At 39.2% G+C, this 20,458-nt stretch overlaps 2 protein-coding genes across 5 annotated transcripts in view; both read right to left on the bottom strand.

The window, feature by feature from the left end:
• Positions 1-612: 612 nt before the first annotated feature.
• Positions 613-4,989, bottom strand: LOC125491296. Its single transcript, XM_048632889.1, has 3 exons — positions 4,317-4,989; positions 978-1,244; positions 613-677 (listed from the first exon to the last, which is right to left on the bottom strand). Exons 1-3 carry the CDS (start codon positions 4,987-4,989, stop codon positions 613-615), a joined length of 1,005 nt encoding a protein of 334 aa, XP_048488846.1.
• An 883-nt stretch (positions 4,990-5,872) lies between these two features.
• LOC105381630 (nuclear hormone receptor FTZ-F1) overlaps positions 5,873-20,458 on the bottom strand; it is a 66,114-nt gene continuing 51,528 nt past the window's right edge. For 3 of the 4 annotated variants that reach the window (XM_048632828.1, XM_038122297.2, XM_048632826.1), the window contains 6 exons: positions 19,096-19,718; positions 15,125-15,383; positions 14,863-14,963; positions 14,358-14,500; positions 12,775-12,834; positions 5,873-11,004 (listed from right to left, as the gene is read on the bottom strand). In XM_048632828.1, coding sequence (XP_048488785.1) covers positions 10,947-11,004; positions 12,775-12,834; positions 14,358-14,500; positions 14,863-14,963; positions 15,125-15,383; positions 19,096-19,718 — 1,244 coding nt within the window. In that variant the 3' untranslated portion in view covers positions 5,873-10,946. The remainder of the gene's footprint in view (positions 11,005-12,774; positions 12,835-14,357; positions 14,501-14,862; positions 14,964-15,124; positions 15,384-19,095; positions 19,719-20,458) is intronic. The other variant, XM_048632827.1, reaches the window with a different exon arrangement.

Genomic DNA, 20,458 nt, shown 5'->3' with positions numbered 1-20,458 from the left:
GTTAAAACATGTCACACAGACATTTTGATCTCATGGACTTATTGGCTGTCACACAGACTTTAAGTAACTCCTAGCATTGTCACACAGACTTTGTTGCACCTAGAATTGTCACATAGACCCATTATTATGTAATACACATCATCACACACCATGTGCTTGCTTCTACGTGTCACATAGACCTTAAGAGCTAAGTATGTTTAAAATCCGCAAGGCGCCATGACGTCACACAGACTAGTTTTGTCACATAGACTTAGGTTAGGTAACGGTTATCAATAATGCTATATTTGTTTTTAATTGCAGTTTACCGAGTTTACCGCATAAGAAGATCTTCGTGGAGTTGCAAGTATTCAGCCAGATAATGTACCTACTTATATCCATAATATTGTTTGTACTGTTTACCATATGTTCAAAATACCAAGACTCTGTAAATCATTATTTCTATTAAACATACTATTTGGCCTGCTTTTAATTTCATACTCGCACACAAGATATAAGTTAATAGTTAGTGAATCAAGCCTATAACATCATAATTATTCGACATAATTTTGCAAAGTTCCATTTTGATTATGAACAGTCTATTTACAGGATTAACTTCTACTTATTTATACATCATTAGCTCTCTAGCAAATCTATTAAATCATCTCTATCCACATCTTTATCACTAGATGAACAGCTATCTGCATCGGAAACACATGATTTATATGGTCTTAATACTTCACCCCGAACAACTGCACTGAATTTCTTGTATCCTTTCATGCCTTTTACACTACATATTGTATAACGATCTATGTTTGGTTCTGCCTTGCATACCCTGTACGGCCCGCTGTACGGACTTTTCAGTTTTTGTGAAACTTTTGCCGTCGTTACTCTACTAGCGCCGCCTTTCCACAAAACTAATTGACCTACTGTGTATTTTTTGCACTTCTTACGGGAACGATCGAATCGACTTTTCATTAGTGTCATATTCCTATCAATACGTAACTTTGCGTTCTCTCTCCTATCTTTTAAAGCTTCCTCTTGAGAAGTAGGCCTATTAGTAGGGTAGGCCGGCAAACGGGAGTTTTCGTGTCCGAACATAAGTTTGAATGGGGGGAATGAGGTAGTAGCATTAGGCGTATTGTTGATTCCCCACACAATATCAGCAAGTTTATCGTCCCAAGTACTCTCGCTCTCCGACATTGTATTGAGACCATCTATGATAGTGCGGTTGACACGCTCAACTTGGCCATTTGACCTCGGACTAGCTATAGCATTGAGTATGTGTTTAAATTGGGTTTCTTCCGCGAACTGCTTAAAATAACGACTCGTAAAGGCCTTTCCTCGATCTGTAATGACTCTATTTGGATTTCCAAACATTGTAATAATTTCTTTCATGTGTTTTACTGTTTCTATAGAGCTGCAGTTTCTGACAGGTCTTGCGAACACGAACTTTGTGAAAGAGTCTATCACCACTAAGATGTACGTATTTCCTTTTCGAGTTTTTGTAAAGGGGCCTAAGTGATCGGCATGCAAAGTATGCATGGGGATCGGTTGTTTTTCGATTGGGTATAGCTCACCCTGCGCTCTACCATACTCTGACTTTCCATATGCGCACTGTAGACAGGAATTCAAGTATTTTCTGATAAACCGTGTCATACCCGGAAACCAAAATTGTTCCTTAATAGTTTTCTCGCACCTATCAAACCCCGGATGTCCTATTTGATCATGGTACTTCTGTAAAAGGCCATATTTTGCTAATTTTGGTATTACAAAGCGTTCTCCGTACAATGTTTTTCGGTACAAAAGATTTTCTTTCAGAATATAATTGTTGGTTATATCTGGGTTGGTTGTATTTTCTCGTAATTGGGTAATAATATTTTGTAAATTATCATCCTGTAACTGAAGGGTCACAAGCCAATCAGACTCATCTATTTGGTACACGTTTTCAGTGACAGGGTTCCTACTAAGCGCGTCTACGTGTTTCATTCGTTCCCCCGGACGGTACTCTATTTGCAAATCAAAATCCTGTATAGTAAGCCACCAACGGGCAATTCGTGGTATTAAGTCCTTTTTAACCAGTGTAGAACGTAAAGCTGCGCAGTCGGTAACAACTTTTACTGGTATTCCCGTTAAATAAATTCGAAAACGTTTTAACGACTCTACAACCGCTAAAGTTTCTAACTCATAGCTATGATAGAACTGCTCCTCCCTAGTAGTAACCCTGCTAAAATACGCAATTGGTTTTAAGGATCCATCAGTCTGTATCTGCATAAGTATACCACCTAATCCTAGTTTGCTGGCATCGGTATGCAGTTGGGTCTCGGATTTACTATCGTAGATACCTAGTACCGGTCTTTCTATCAGCCGTTGTTTTAGAGTTTGAAATGCGTTTTCCTGTTCTGGACCCCACTGCCACTCTACGTCTTTTTTTGTCAAACGCGTCAAGGGTAGAGCAATTTCAGCGAATCCGCGGATAAATTTGCGAAAGTACGAGGTTAATCCAATAAATTGTCTGATCTCGTGGACATTTCGAGGTTGACGATACTCGGAAACACAATTAATTTTGTTTTGACCTGGTCGTATAGTACCTTCAGTAATTTCGTGACCTAAATAGTTGACACTAGTTTTTAAAAACGAACACTTTTTTAGGTTCAATTTTAAATTGGCTCTTTCGAGAAGTTCCAAGACACGTTCTAATAATTCTAGTCCTGACTCTACAGTAACGGTTGGTAGCATGACGTCATCAAGATACGTTGCTACGTCATTTCTGACGTCATGTAGAGCTAGACGTATTAATCTAGAGAAAACTGCGGGAGCATTAGCTAGACCAAACGGCATTTTAAGGAATTCATACTGTCCCGACGGTGTAACAAACGCAGTTTTAGGTATTGACTCCTCTGATATTTTGACTTGGTAATAACCTTGGGCGAGGTCCAAGGTCGAAAAGTAGCATTTTCCCGCCAATTTCGTAACTTGGTCATCAATATTTGGTAACGGATAGCGATCTTTAATAGTTTGTGAATTTAGTGCTCTATAATCAATGCAGAGCCGGTAATCTCCATCTTTCTTTTTTACAAGTATAACGGGACTTGCATATTCAGACATCGACTCACGAACAATTTCCGAATCGATTAAATCCTGCACCTTTTCATTAACTATTTCGTTTTCTTTATGTGACAATCGATATGGCTTAAAATGAACTGGTTTGTCGGTCGTCGTCTGAATTTGCATCTTAATTAGATCCGTGCAGCCTAAGTCTTTCGTATCTTTGGCAAACATATGACTATATTTACTAAGCAAGGTCAATAATTTATCATTATCTTCTCCTGAAAGTTCACCTATGTCAATTTCATTAGGATCTAATAATGGTACGTTACGTGTGGACTTTGTTTGTAATTCAACAGCCATGACGTCGCGAAAATTATCAGGAACCAGGGAAACAAGCTCGGCTCGGGCCACTAATTTATGGGCTGGTAAAGATATGACCTCATCACTTAAGTTAATGAATTTTAAATATCCCTCGATGCAGATAACTCGCCCAGGTATAGCATAGCACATCTGACCGTTATGAACATATATCGAATTAGTCAGAAAACAACAACTATTGTCATTACATTCAATATCTACGAATACGTTAATGTAACAGGCGCTTTGAGCTGGTATTTTAACATCACACTTGAGATACACGCAATACTTTGAGTTGAAATCATTGTCCTCTAGTTTACAATTCATAAGACAGTTTTCTACCTCCTTAGTTTGTACGAACTCTACAGTATTTTTGGTAGTGACTAGACTAATACCGGGTTGATTGATCATAGACTGTCCTATGATTAGATCTATATCTGATAAATCGTAATCAGTAATTTCAACTTCTCCACTTAAGCAAATATCATCTATTGATACATCTATGCGCGTTCTGCCTAAAGATTTTATATGAGCACCCCCAAATCCTCTCATTACTATATCCGATGGAACGACATTAAGATCTAGCATTTTGGCTCGCTTTGATGTAAGGATATTCAATTTACTGCCCGTATCAATGAATGCTAATAGAACAATCGCACCAATGTAAACTAGTCGTTTATAGATGTCCTGACAGGTACTGATAGTTGTAAACATAATACGACTCACCCGTGATGTCGCCTGCTGCACCGGTGCCCGAGATGAACTTGGGGCGGATGCAAACCAGCAGGTAGCAGAGGTGTGGCCGGCCCGCTGGCAGGTGTCGCAGCGTTGTTGAGTCCGGCAGTCCCGTGCGTCATGACCCACTCGTCGGCAGGCGTAGCACCGCTTTACTCCAGATGGCTGTGATGTTGCGACATATACGTCAGTCGCGCCTCTTCTCCACGTTGACCGCCTGGTTGATGCAGCCGCTTCGACTTTTCGGTAGTTTTCTAGTGACGACAGGTAGCCGTAATAGAGAAGCTCGGGTGTTTCGCATTGATACGCTTTAGCATTAGCGCGCAGTTCCACAGGCAGACCACGAATAATGCACGAGATTGCACTTTCACCTTCTATTTCACACTTTTTGAGGAGTGAAACTTTGTCGTGGAAATAGTTTGTCATGGTTTCCGTGTCTCTTTTTGTTCTGGACAACATGGCCTCAAGACGATCCACGTAGTCGGTTGATCGTGGAAATGCAGTTCGTAGTGCACTTTTCCAGTCTTCCCAGCGTAGATTATAGTTTTCTAGCTCGTCATACCAACGTCGAGCTGAACCTCGCAGGCGGAGTTGCATCACGAACTGCTTCTCGGTCGCGTCCCATCCGTAGACGTCTCCCAGCTGGTCGATCTTGTGTAGCCAGCTACTGACGCTGCTGTTGCTGTCTTCTGGTCGAAATTTTGGGACTACTTCTGCGTCGGCATGTGTGACTCGCCGTCTTTTCGTCGGAACAGGCATGGCGTCGTTGGAAGAAAAAAATTTTTCTTCGTTTTCTTCGTCGTCGGTGGTGGACACGTGGCTGATTGTCCTCTTCTTCATGCCCAAACCAGCAGCATATGGGCCGGACATCTTGGGCTCATCCCACTTCTGAAGTATAACAGGTGGCGAAGGATGGCGAAAAATATAGACGGCAGGCACATTCACTTTATTTTATTTTCGGGCAGAGGTTCCCCTTAACTAAATGTCTAGGTGACGGTGCAGTAAAGAGTGAGGCTCTCTCGGCCCTTACATCTAGTTTTATAAGAACTCCCAACAATTTGAAAAGTATCGTAATCTAAGCGGAAATGGAAACGCTAACAGTATCTGGATATTCTAAATATTAAAATTATATAATCCAAAACAACCCGTAAAATCATTAATTATTTAGATTATAATTACTACATATTAATAATATTTTTAAAATGGTTATTTTAATTAAATAACAAAACTTGGTACTTAATTTAACTGTTCCGGTAGTATAATGGCGCCACTGTCGCTAGTGCCAAAATAATGTAATATTATAAAGCTATTTATAACTGTATATTAATAATTTCAGATATAAATCATATTATATAAACCTTAACAATAATTTGATCAACATATAAACAATAATTCAAATCCCTACTAATATTAAATGTACATCCGGTAGTGACGTAGTGACTACTGCTGGGATGCATTCGCTAACAGTAGACAGTTGTAATTAGAATGTAGTGCCTCAAATGTAGTTGAATCATAGTAATTATATTTTATATGTTACATTTGTTATCTATGACTTTAATTTATTTATTAAGTTATAAAAAATATATCCTACAACATACATCTAAAGGTGAAGAACCGTTTTCATAGCGAGCTGAGTAAATCACAAAAAAACAGTGTTACTAAAATCACTTTTGCTTGCGTTGCGCGATGAAAAATCAGCTTGCAATGAACGAAGTTCCGAGTACGCACCAAGACGTACAAAACAAACACACAATTAAACGAAAATATCATTTATTTCTACAATAAGAGCGGGCGGCACACAAAGTATAGCAGACAGGCGCGGCGCTAAGCCACGCCAGCCACGTCGCCGGCTAAGATCAGTGTTCACAGTTGATAACGTAACGACCACCTCTAAATATTCCACAATAAAATAAGTTTAAAGATTTAGGGACAACAATAACTATGTAATTCAATGATTGTAAAAAAGACGTGAGGTAATAACACGGTACTAAAGTGGCTGCGCTTTGTGGTATAGTGCCGATGGCTCCAGCCTAACTGAACTGTGAAACAGTCGAGAGGCGCCCGCCCTATGTACAGGAGATAGGACCCGGACGTCTCTCGATACCAGCCTGCCTCTAATACATATATGTATGTACATAGGTAACTTAACAATTACTTGCAACATTGATCGTTATAACATAAAAGAATATTGTCAATCTGTTCTTTGGTTGACGTATATTGTTATTAAATAAATAGTAAAAAAGCTTCTAAATACAAAATTCATGATTTTGACCGTTATTGAAATAATAACAAGTATCCTCAACCAAGTGCTATTATAACGACTCGAATTAACCGCAATTTACTGATTATAACCTTAATCACATTTATAATAAACCAATCATCTTAAGAATTAATTACATTTATTATCAATTAGTGATGTCAACAGTGATGTATAATATGATTTCGTTACAATAATAGCTATCTAATGTCCATCGGAACGTTTCGTTCGTTCAGTTACAAGGAGCAGCCTCGACAGCCGTGGTGGCCACTTGCGGCTGTGTGTTCACACTTAGAATAATAATAAGATAGAGTGCGAGGTTGGTTCCCCTCAGGCGCCCACTCCCGACATTACCTCTACAGTTAACACATAAATAGCCATAACTCTATGGTATCAGATAATTAACAACAGCAAATGCAGCCGACGCAATGGTAAATGTCGGCCCTACACACTGATTCAACAATAACCTTTTACATTGAATTTATACTTTTTTATTTACAATTAGCGTCCTTTATAACTAACATGATTCGCAAAAATTAAAGTTAGGTGCAACAGAAATATTCGCTTAGGTACTTAAGACTTACACTACTATGAACCCATCAGCTTTTAGGCCTGTCGTTTCGCTCAAATTCGCGTCCTCATACAAACTTAACCGAGAGAATACTATATACAGACTATTAAACAACGTGTATGAACTGAGATTAACCTAAACTTATCGTTAATGAACAACAAAGTGGTTAACTTACAAACATTTAGAGCGTTTCCGGACGCGTTACTATGCGCCTAGCGTTAGCTTGGAATGTGTGCACCGCTGCCGTGTCCCGCCGCCGCCCGCCCCCGTGACCCTATCTACACTAAATAGTGAACACTTTGTTTTACATACAATTTGAAGATTAATATAAGTGGGTTGTCGAGCGGCGGGAGCTGGCGTCGAGTGAGGCGACCCGCTCGGTGCAATACCAACTGCAGCCTAAATGTATACGTCACCTGCATTTACACTTACATACAACACTCACCACCCTAACTTACGCGTCATTTTCAAATTCTTATCAATTTATAATCATAAATATAGATATTATACTTACAGAAAAACATTAAAAATTTTACATTCATATTTTACAACCTAACCTTACGTCTAAGTTTTTATTAATAGGTAAAATTTTAATATATTTAATACAATTAAATTGTAATAGGTTAAAATTTAGTGAATTAAGTGTAAAAAGATCTAAAGCAGCGAATGAAGATGAAGAAATTAAAAAGACTTAACAAAAGTTAACTAATATGAACACTGGCACCGATCATTGCTGAACCATTCACTAACGTCGAAGAATTACTGGTGTTTGGAAACATTACTCAAATTAATTGTACTTTAATTATAGCCACTTTCTCATTGTCACTCCTTATACTGTCAGATGAACTAAAGATTAGTTGTACTGTTTGACGCGCCGTTTGCGAGTACTATTGTATCTCTGTACCAGCATTTTCTAATGGCACACTACTTTGTATCCCTCTCACAGTGTAAGCAAAACAGTGGATACTCGAGTATCCTCACTGTGCTTCACTGTGCCTTTTATACTACCCGGAGGCCGCGACTGATGTGACTCAAAAATAATATACATAAAATACATACTCCTTAACTACTTTTAATAATACAACAAAAATACTACATACATTTTATAAAATAATACTATATAGTTAGGAAAAGCACGTTCCACAGTAATATCTCTATCGTAAAGCTTTCTATAAGATTTGATAGATTCTTATTTTAAAAATTCATTCGTCAATTCACACAGTGTAAAATATAATTCAAATAATAATATATTTAATTCATTTAAATTATAAATAAATTGCAATGAATTAAAAGTTATTAGGTAATATTGTAATAAGATCCCTTCCATTAGATTTGTGTACCGGACACGTCTAAGATGTCTAAAGACAATTATTTTGTACCTAAGCCTACTATCATAATTTGTGAAATACTGCATTTGAATGGTAACATGATATTGGTAAGAAGAACACAAACCTAATACAAGAAATCGTGTGGCGAAATATTAAAATCATGGTACTGTTTACCTAACAGGAACAAGCCATAAGCTATGTAATATTTGTATTAAGAATAAACTTTACCAAATGTGCATAACCGCTGTTATTGGGTTGTGAATGAAAGGGATATATAATAGTATTATATATAAAAAAAGATTTCATATTTTTCTAATAAAATGATGCAGCTATTTAAACACATTTATTAAGATGTGAAATATATGTGTGTGAATGGCTACACCGGGATCCGCTACTTATGCTATATTGGTCACTCGGTCGCTGTGTCCCAATGACGAACACACAGTCCCAATTACTTCTAACTACGTCATAGCATCACAGATCAGCTTTGCCTCCGTTAATCATTTACACCATGAAGCTGACCAATCTTTAAAATATATTTTATAGATTTAAATATATATTTTATATATAAGTAAAAATATGTAAATAAAAATTTAAATATTAATAATCAAAATTAAATTTAAAATATAATAAATATTTAACACATATCTATCACGCACGGCCGAAAATTTTATAAATGGTTCGCTCCGGTTTGCATCTAGTATTTTATTATATTTAGAAGAAAGTGTTATACCAAAATAACGACAAGTTCAGAGGTGATTCAGCCAGAGGTTTACTATATCACAGCTTCATGGTTCTACATCCTATTTTATTTAATTAATGTGTTCACTATAACGTAATATTTAAAATCAGATACTAAGCATTTATATAATTAATGTGTCCACTGTCCATAGCACAAAAAATATTAAGAAAATGAAATGAATATTTGCTTTATGTTAGTAGTGACACTATTCGCTCAGTTTTGTGCTCGCCTTAAACGTGTACATCCATACCTAATTTAAGGAACTCTCATTAATTTGCGTTTAATTTTAAACAGGTACTTAAGTTTTCATTAAAAAAATTATAAAACCTTGCATCGAATTCTCCGAAAACTATGTATTACAAATGTTGCTTTTAAGCTTTAGAAGTATATTAGTAGGTTTATATAACTGGACGGTATATATAAATCGGTGCTATATATTTATATTACACATAAGCCCATTCCAGTACGCTAAGCCGAAATTAAATGGAAATAGAATCAAATATCAACCATAATATGTTACATTCGCACTTGGTGCAATTTTTATATTTTATACGAGAATACAATGTGTCAATCACATATACGTTTACTCTTCTCGCTAATTAAAACATCATACATACAAGGTATACTAACATTTATTTCAATCTTCAATGTGTTAAAATTGCCAGAGATTTTTTATCTATTTTAGATAGTTATTTAATATGACTAATATTGTAATTTGTGAATTGGTAAGTTTGTTCTATTGCTGGATTAAGTTGAAGAAGTTTAGATTACCTCATGTGTACATTATATTCCCTAGTGTAATATAAAAAATAATACGTTCTCAAATTAAATTCGTAACGCATAATAAGTATGTACACATAACGATTACGTTACTTTTAATATAAAGATTTAAACTTTCAAAGTTGATCATTATATTTTTCTACACCTAATGTTAGAAAAATATGAAATCATGTACTTTTAGTTAACATATTATATATGTTAATAAAGAACAATATGTTGTATAAAAATATACATATCATCTCATCTGGCCACCTCTAGGAGCCTTTTGTACCCAGTGTCACTTTACAAAATCTACGACGTAACTTTTAAAGGCTTCCTTGCACTCAGTATGAGAATATATAGTTTTCTTTACTGTATATATTTAAGTAGAATAATTCACTGTAAATAATCTACACTTTCTATTTACACAAGGTTAAACATTTGTACTAGTATGGCCGATAAATAGGTTCCGTCGGATTGTTTAAATTTCAAAATACATATTATAATTATCTCAATAAATCATTTACATTATTTAACTTTATTTAAACTTTACTTCTCGTAAACACGTACTGATCATTCACTCATGATTCTTAATATGCTATGATAACATTCAATAGGGTATTTGATTTGACAAAGTGTAGTTTATACATAGTAGCCCGAGAGGCGTCGCGGCGACAGTGGGGTGCGCGGGGGTCGGCATACCTCGACCACCTTACCTAATACACATACAGTTACATTAACCCTAACAATTATTATACACATAATATAACATCTGAACTAACATTTAAAACGGTTTTCATCAAATTTTCTTCGTTTATAATCACAGACGCTTTCCTAAAATATTTCCATTCTCTATTAAAGTTAAAGTTAAAAAAAACTTAGTTTCAAATGTACTTATGCAATTTTGAAATAACATACAATATACATAGAATGCTAAATAAATTAACGGTAGCTACAAAACTGGTGTTTTAATATTTTTATATTAAATGTTACAGAGATTATGTATGTAGATAAATATTTTTATCTGTATGGGACTAGGTACGCGCGGCTATTGCCGGCGCTCAGCAATAAGTTATTCAATCACACCAACTAAAACTTACTGGCTAAAGTAAAGTTTAAACGAATCGTCATCTGTCTGACGGCGGCTCGATGCGTCGCTTGGCGGCGCTCCTAACCGCCCGTCTCATTCTTCACGGGCACTTCAACATCTGAAATCAGAGACCACACACTGCGTTGATCAATATGGATATTTTGGTAAGAAACAAAAAGCTGTTCCTAACAATTTAAGCGAATTGCATTCCTCTTTAATCGATACAGACAAAAGAAATATAAAAAATGGTCGAAAAAACTAATTGATGTTTTAAAGTCTGTAAGGATATGAGATGAATCTTAATATATTGGTGAATTTACAATTAAATATCTTGGGATTCGTAGAGCGGGTAGGTACTCACGCAACGAATTCTTTCATTACATTATGCATAATAGAAAACACACAAAGACACTCATCATTTGGAATCCGAAATGTCCCTGAAATCAAATTGTAATTTCACTAATAAATGAATTCTTGTAAGTTAAAAAATAATAATATTTTTTGAGATCATAAAAACAAAACTGCTTTAAGTATAAACATAGTCCATGTACATTCATTTTAATAATTTAAGGTACAAATATTTACAGTGCACTTTTGGTTTTATAATCGCATTTACTTTGTAATTATTAACTTAAATGGATGAAAGCGTGAATGGGTTGATGCGGTTTGTAACATGCATGAGATGCATGACGAAATATTTGACCTGATTATAACGCCCTTACTGGCAACAGCCATAGTTGAAAAAAGACGTCCAGATAGAACTTAAGCATTAAAGATTTTCAATAAGTTAAAATAAAAATTAAGAATTTTGGTAATCCGCTTATCCGCTTAAAGTCTAATGATTGTTAAAATTGGATTACTCGCTAGTACCTATTACCGAAATAAATCGTTATGAATCAAAGTTATACCTAACGAAAAAGGCGAAAGATGTATAAAAATATAGACTCGAAAATAAATAAGTACTCTTGTGCTGCGGTATTCCTACGAGCGAGTTTTGAAGTCGATAGCATCGGTCCAAAGATAACACTATATGCTGATAGATAAGTAGGTAGGGTACGCTGCACGTGAGATATCAAACACTAAAGGAGGCCAAGGTCAACTTTACGTGGCGTAGACGATAATAGCACCACAGATTTAGGCCAATAAAATATTCGACTATTTATTTTATGCGTTAAATATCTTTAATGAACACTGCGTAGATAATTTCATTATAACCACAGCACATTAATGAAAGTCTACTTTATTTGCACAGCGAGTTTCCGCATGCATCCAAACTATACCTCACTTTTATAATATAAAATGATGAAAGCTTCATGAAGTTCAATATTAATGTACACTGTGCTAATGAACGTGGGTGTAATTAATGAAAAGCTGTAATTGAGCGTGTTATAATGAAAATATGATAATGGAGTTGCCAGAAAATATTAACATTTCACTAGTGCTGTTTTAAAGAGATTCTGTCCTCATCTGTCATCCGTTTATTTCGTAATCCAGTGTATATCAGTTTCCCCGAATGTCGGTCAATATTATTTATACTTTCAGAAAATATTTATGAATGTAACAGGGTCGAAGGAGTCAGAATAAATGGGTTTCGCTTCAGCACAAAAGAGTTTACCGAATGAATAATTTTGACACTTTACATATAGGTTACTGTTAGGACTTTAAAATGCTCACTAAAAACTTTGATATTTATGATACGAAGTTCATTTAAAATCACTTAGCAAGTAATAAAACGTTTCATTTACTAGAAACATGCAATAGTAGGTAGACGGTAAATGTAATTAATTAAATATGCATGTACCTATGTATTAGTTGACGCTGGCAACACCATCAAGCATATTTGAAATGGCGTTTGAATGAAAACAAAATGGCGGATGATTTAAGTTGATAATATTCATAGCAACATACAATCTGTCAAGTGTGGACGTGTGCTCAGGTGCCCGGGTGACGACTTCTCCACCGGTTGGCCTAAAACGAAATAATCAGTTGCAATTCTCCTGCTACACATTACAGCTCCAGTCACTTGTAAAGTGGTAAGCGATAGACGAAGAAATTCAGTAATAAACCTATCAATCAGCCCCCGTTTATAAAAGTCCTTCGAAACTTTTCAGTCTTAAATTGAAAAAACTTGGTCGTGTGACACGGTCACAGGCACAGCTGATAAAGATCCCACCACTTAGTCGTGGGGGGGAAATGCCATGAACTAGGTAAACTGACTTTTATAAGTACTTTTCAAGGAAACTTAAATTTACCTCGCTTGGAAGACCTATTTGAACTGTTAACCAATTTGAATCGACCTTTTGCAATCTTTATGATTCGCAAACCAGTAAACCTATGCAGTCTTTATGTCGTTTTCTTAGAAGGCCACATAATAAAACAGGGTGCAGTTTTGGACTGAAATCACAGTGTCAGGGAGGGAAACAACAGAAGGTTATCCGATAAACTCCGAGACATAATATTAACATAATAGCATAGTAATAAAATGCACAAAAGAGTAAAAAGAACGCTTAATAATAATACTACCATTCACTTGAACAAAGTTGGAAAACGGGTGTAGTAACTGAAGTATAATAATCGTCTACCAATTTAAACAAAGGAAGTAGAGCCAAGATTTTTTCAAAGTAAATATCGAAGCGCAAACTTGAGACTTTTCTGATTCGTAGAAAAATTGTGAATTAGCATAATAGTCGGCGCATGTAACATTGTTTTTCCTACATGCGGACAATTTGCATTTCTACACATTTCAAAAAGGCCTTTGCTCAATTCTGACACATGTTAGAATGTAAGTATGCCATAATTTATTTATTTACTTATTTTAATAATCTCCAGTTCGATATTTACCTATAGATAAATAGGTTAAAGTTCAATGTAGGTAATTTTCTGGATAGAAAAGGTCTAGCATAAGTAGAAGAAGAAAAAAATCACCTTCAACTTAGCATGCGACCAAAAAGACATAATTTGTTAAAAACATTCCTCATAAAAATGCTATGCTACAATTCAGTTATATCAAATACTCAACTCGAATTTTGACAGCTGAGAGATCCAGATTAACTAAAACTGATATAAAAATCGTGTGAATATTATGAAAATCATAACAATTCTCTAGCTAACCATTGATCCAGTCAGCCTTAAAAACAGATGAACCAAAATACATAAAACTTTTCAAATTGTGATTGCCTGAACTATTTAATCGTCGTATGCATCCATAATTTTCATTTTTTCGAACAACCTCATCAGATAGCAAAGGTAGCCTTTGTAATTTACCCTTATCTCCTACCAAGATAACCCCACCCCAACAGCCAACCATTCCACTCCAATTTCAACCTCCCGAATCCTTTGGGAGTCACCACTTTCCATATTCACCTATACGGACCGTCATCACTCCACTCCACCTCTCAACCTTCGTATCCCGTCGGGGTCACCACTTAACACGTTCACCGCCACGTTTACTCAGATCATCTATTAACACGTTCACGGATACGGGTACTCACTTGCGCTTGGCGTGCAACATCTCCATCAGCAGGGTCTGCGTGGGCGCCTGCCCCGCGCAGTGTCGCTGGTACAGGTGCTCCTCCCCGCGCGACGCCAGCGCGTGGATCTCGGGCACCACCATCACTAGCTTGCCGAACTTGTCCTGGAATGGGGCAGTGGTGTGTCATTTAGTGTTGGAAGAGTTTGGGGGGAAGAAAGAAGACGCGTGACGTGTCAACTGATGAATCTTGGGCACACCCTGGGCAGTCAGGGATTGACTAGTCTGACTAGTCTTTTTATCAGGGTGACAAATGCTAGTCCATTGTAGTGTTTGTCATGGTCAGAAGATTTTAAGAAGGGAAGTTACCAAAAGTGCCTCATTCTGATGTACCGGGGGTATAGTATAGTAGAAGAATAGCTAACAATGTCTTTGTCCTGAGAAGGGCTTTTAATCGAGCTTAGTCATGCCTCCCAACGGCGATAACTTTGTGAGTTAATTAGTCAGTAATTGGTGACAGTAGTTACCTGTATCGTCGGGTAGCAGGTGAGTGTGTAGTCTAGCAGGGCCGCCTGCACCGTCTGGTAGCCGTCCCGGACGCACTTCACGTTCACGATGCCCCGCACGTCTGAAACCACACCACTCTTCGTTTCACTCACTGCGTACACCACAACACACCACACAGTTGCAACAAAGCCGTAAAAAAACACACTTAAAAGTAAAAAGTAAAAAAAGAAAAACAGAACATTCGCTCGGGCAGTTTGGAAAATGAGAGGTTGGAATACAAACCTGGGTTTAGCAGAAGCAAGAACTTAACGCAGATGTAGTCTGGGACGTCGAACTTGAGCTCCGCGAGTTTGTTCTGCAGCTCGTTGAAGTGGTCAGCCAGGGAGGGCACGCCGAGGAGGCCTAGGCACAGGAGGTCGAACTTCTGTCCGTTGTGGAGCGTGGTCTCATCTGGCAGACCGTTGTGCATGCGCTGGTGAAGGTGGTCCAGAACCAACATGTCAGACCACGAGTGCTGCAGGAGCTTCATTTGATCATCAACCTGAGAACAAGCGAGATCCGCGTTGCTACATGTGTCCATCGAGGTTGAACTCGGAAAGGAAGGATGCCGTCTTTAACAATAAAAGACGAAGCAGTTTTCAGCGTAGCAGCTGGACGCATGGTGGTTGTAAGGTTAGTAAGGTATTAAGTAGGCGCGAGCATATTGTAAAATTAATACTAAATGGGTAAGAACTGCCTCGTCTCCTTTTTAATTAAAAACTTGCTAAAGACGGCAATAGGATTGGAAAGGGTCAAAGGTAATAGTGTCAAAACGCTGGTGACGCAACGGTCGATACGGCCAACCAATACCATTATTTCCACCTTGTGTTTTTCCTATTCAAACTGCTACTAATGATGGTTTCAAGTGTCTGGTCTCATATTTTGCGCAGTAATCTAGTTTTCGTGAAGTTAACTAAAAAAACATGTCGCATGTTGAATTTCCGTTATCAATTTAAGCACCTACAAGCGGCGGGTACATACGGTCGGCGCGTACCTACTCGCTATCTTGTCAGATAGGTGGTTGGAGCTACAACGTTCTGCGGTTTGTGACCTACATTTTATTGAGTTGCGTTATAAAACACGGGGCGGCGCGCGGGCGCGTTAAATTTGCACTTTACGAAATGTTATTTACTGAATTTTAGAGCTCGAAGCCGTTGCTTCACCGTTCGCTTACTCAACTCTGAGAATCGAGATCGCGCCGACGGAATCGGAATACTGATCGTATCTCAACAATCGATGTTAGATCATAATTTGAAAACATATTGGGTGGCCACGTTGTATGAACTTTCGAAGACATGACTGTATAAATTATGCGTATGGTACGCTTTTAAAATCCGAACCGGAGACAAGTGGATCGAGTATGAATGCAATAAGAAAGATGTTATATGAATATTCCGCTCGTATTTCCCTTGAAGGAAGTGGCTATTCACTGCGGCCGGAGCAGCGCGTTACGCTCGAGAAATATCAACCCTAATAAATCTAGACCCAGCTTTTGTTTAAAAAGAGTTGTTGTTCTCGAGTATTAGGGCTCACAATAGAATGTTGACGAGGCGAGTTGAGTCGTTCTGGGCGACGGCTCCGCGTAGAATTCCCTTCGCGACGCCATCTTGCCTCGAGTCGTCGGCGAAGTGGGTCAAAGTCGCGACGGATTGCCGTTTGTCCGAATTACGTGACCAAACTTTAGATACTACGATTACTCTTGTAGATTGCTTCTTATTGAGTCGCACAATGTACTAACATGGTCCTCGAATATTGAACAAATTAACTGAGTGGAGACAATGCTACAGATCAAATACTCATTTCATTTGTACGTCAGGGAAATCAACTGGCTACTTTGTAACTTCGCTGGCAAATAATATGCCATAGGACATTTCAGGACGGGCTTGTCACATTGTTGTGCCTAGTACTAACATGAAAGGTTACATTGAAAAGTTATTGTTAAATTACAACAAAACACAATGTACTAAAACCAGCTAAAGTTGAGCTTCAGCAATTTATGAAACGAGCACTGTTTCACATTGGCTAGTACATAGCTGCCCTGGGCGAGCTGCGCTGCACGTGTCCAATCTTAGCGCTTCTTACGTCTGATCCTATTATTGCTGCACTTCACTACAACACTCTCATAATACAACAAGTCTAAAAGAACGCCTCTAATTCTTCGTAATTCAATTAAGTACTTGCCAACCGCTTATGCTCAACTATACAAACAAGCAATCTAAATATCAAAACCCAATGTCCTTTCCGAGAAACTAGTCCCATTAGTAGCGCCGAATACGTTCCGAGTATATAGAGCGTTAAATTTAGGCAACGCTTGGGTACTGCTTTTGAAACTCACAAATTAATGTTGTGTCTATAGGTACTCTACACCGCGGCGTGATGTAAGCGTAGCTGAAATGTCAAGTTATTCAACACGACGATGCTTATAACTTGTGACTTTATGATATATGGACATCGGACAAACCCTTTCTCTAGTTTTTGGCAATGTAGCTGGAGGAATTCAGTTGCTTGTATTATATCGTGCCCGAACTCGGCGTCTATGCGTCTGCATATTTGGGTCACTAACTATTTACCGTCTGAACACAAAAGTATTCCCATAAGAAATAGCTTCCTAAAGAAACAACAGCCAAAAACACAACTGGTTAGAATCAGACTAGCATCTCATTCCATTAGGAAGACGTTGCGGCAAACGCGACCAAACCATACTAAAGTAACAACAATTTGTGCCGGCAATAAAGCTAGGTCGTTAAAGTAGGTTTCAAAGTCGACTATTCAGGTTCACGGCGAAGTTACGCCACTGATGTAACAAGCCGGTAACGGTATTATGTAAGAGAAAGTAGAGAAAGGCGATGGCCTCACCGCGGCAAAGACCTTCCACACGCGCGCTACATTCAGCGATGCGACGGACTATTTTGTTAGGTCGGATGCCTCAATTATTTAAATGCATTTTTTGTGTCTCTGAACATAATTTAATAGATAGTATTTGAAAGAAATACGTTTTAATGAAACAAGAAAAACTTGATTCGCCAGCATTTTACGGTATCGATTCGAAATGGCACACACGTGTAAGGATGGGCACGTGCTGTGGCTAGCGCACATTCATCGATCCTATGACTCGGCTGGCGTGCGATGAGCTCGCGGGGGCACCGCGCTCCGGTAAAAAGTGCTTTCTCGCGCTATGTCGGCCACGGGCACTGTGTCAAGTGCGGACGAAAGTGCACTGTTGCTGCCTCGCTCGCACCAACCATTACATCAAATACTGATTGCTGGAGAAAGCAAGGGTCATCAACACGACGCCCCGCTGCTGACGTACTACTCGTTTATTTATTATATCATCTTTCGTTACAGCTTCTAGGTATTGTACTATTGTAGTGATAAGGTTATTAAAACTGGATTGTGGAATTGTGTCACGATAACGATTATAACTGTTTTGTTTAATCAGCTGTGGTCATAAGCACCAGTCGCAATTTCCCTAAGAATACCAATAAATTCACGTTCCAAATCAAGTTGTTCTTACATTTTAAATCGGTTGCCATTATCTACAAGTCGCCAATGTCTGACGATAATACTCCAGTAAACAAACATAAACAAGATTACGATTTAGCGGGAACCAAAATTTTTGGGGCTAAGGCTGTGTAGTGTCTACGGAAACGGGATACGCTGAGTGCACAGAGCGGCAACGTCGCCCGCCCACGTGACCCGGCTTACGTAAGCGTACGACGACCACGGCGGCGCTAGATCACTACCCTTCACTGACTATTATCCTCTCTGATGGTTGAGCGATTAACCAGCCCGGAGTCCTACAAAACTGCATTTGCTTGAATGTGTACAACTGGAATCTAATAAAGAAGTTCCTGGCATTATAATCTTGAATTCTACAATAACACAAAGGGTAATTTAAACATCAATAGGACTACTTGAGATTCATTAGAATCCTGTGGTACCTCTACGCGTGAAGTGTGTTTACTGGTGGGCGATGGTGGTGGCGGGATCTTGACCCACTTGCGGTGCGGGTATCGATTGCCGCGGTGCTACCCGCTGCGTCAGACGCCTCGACACTATTACTTCTTCGCGTACGCTTCGCACTGAATATGACCTAAACAACCAGGTACATTCGCTTGCAGCGCAGCGCTACATTCGCATCAGCGGAAGATTGGTGATCACCGGGGAAGGGTTCAAGGATCGGGATGGGATCTCATACTTATCTGGAAATTCACCTTTAAATACTTAAAGAACACGGTGTTTCTCGCCCAATCGACCTGTGAGAAGAGATTTTGGTCCAGCACTTTGCACATTAACTCGAAGAGATCCACCTCGCACTGGTTGTAGGTTTGGCTTTGCAAGAGTCCGAAGAGCGAGTTCTGCCACTCGCGGTCGTCGATGGTCTGCACGAACTCGCGGATCATGGGCGACACGCGCAGGGTCTCGGTGCTGGTGGGCTCGGCGGTGCTGGAGGGCGTGGCGGCGGCGGTGGCGGGCGCGTCGAAGGCGAAGGCGTCGGGCGAGGCGGAGTGCGGCGAGTGCGCCTCCCACTTGTCGTGCGAGGGCGGCGGCGGCGGCTGCGGCGGCTGCTGCTGGGCGAGCAGCGCGGGCCCGGGCGACGACTCGGGCGAGCTGGTCAGCGAGGACACCTGCGGGATCTGGATCTCCTGCTTGACGGGCACGGCGGCGTAGTGCGAGGTGCCGAAGCCCAGCACGAGCCCGCCCTCGCCGAGGGTGCCGCGCAGGGTCTGCACGGCGATCTGCCGCTGCCGCATCATCTGCAGCTTGCGGGCGCGGTCGCGCTTGTACATCGGCCCGAACTTGTTGCGGCCGCCTCGCATGCGGTCGGCTCGCACCGCTGAAACAAGCAACACACGTTAGAATCACCTATCATGATTGGGGAACTTGGGCTCAAATTGAACCAGGCAAATCAAGATAAAAATGTAAGAAACTTCGTAGTAACAAAGTCATTTAAGTTATATTTGGTCGGTATCTGGAATCGGTCGGTATTTTAGTACTTTGGCACTAAGGTACACCTAATGTTACTGTTATGTGGGTCAACTGAGGAATCGATTTACGAGTATTAACTTTATTTAAATCACTCAATTCAATATTTTATCATGTTAGCCTGGAATTCAGGACACTGGTTCCATAAAGCGGCCAATCGAGCAGTGTTCATGTTTTTGGCAAATTTCCAAGTACTACGCACTGACTCCTTACGATAAGAACGAATTGTTATTACAAAGAGAATTCTCGGCAGGCCACTGGCGGAAGAATATTGCTTGTGAAATCTCAACCTATCTGTGTTAGGTTAGGAAGCTATTAACTTGTCATCGACGGATGCATTTCTACCATCCAGCAGTTGGTTCGCTTTAAAGGCGCAAAATCCTAACTCGCAACGTAAGTTCTACTGAAACATCCTGATGTGGTTGACTAATCTGTGCGCACTGTGTCACTCAGCAAACCACTCCGGTGGAACGTCACGTCATCACCGGACTCACCGGTAATATGAACTTCACGCTATTGTCGACTTTAAACCTGAGCGTTTGGGGTCTGTTCATGTTGGCACTGGCGGGCTGCAGGATGGAGGCGTATCGT

This window comes from Plutella xylostella, chromosome Z (genome assembly GCF_932276165.1).
Source record: "Plutella xylostella chromosome Z, ilPluXylo3.1, whole genome shotgun sequence".
NCBI lineage: Eukaryota > Metazoa > Arthropoda > Insecta > Lepidoptera > Plutellidae > Plutella > Plutella xylostella.
The sequence above is the reverse complement of the archived record's forward strand: the minus strand, read 5'-3'. Positions and strand labels throughout refer to the sequence as shown.

Excerpts from the sequence above, each read along its gene's own strand:
- LOC125491296 (XM_048632889.1), bottom strand. The coding sequence starts at position 4,989 with ATGTCCGGCCCATATGCTGCTGGTTTGGGCATGAAGAAGAGGACAATC. Across the intron at positions 1,245-4,316 it reads GCGGTCAACGTGGAGAAGAG|CTAGTCCGAGGTCAAATGGC; the intron begins GCGCGACTGACG and ends TCAATGCTATAG. Across the intron at positions 678-977 it reads GAGAGAGAACGCAAAGTTAC|ATAGCTGTTCATCTAGTGAT; the intron begins GTATTGATAGGA and ends TTTCCGATGCAG.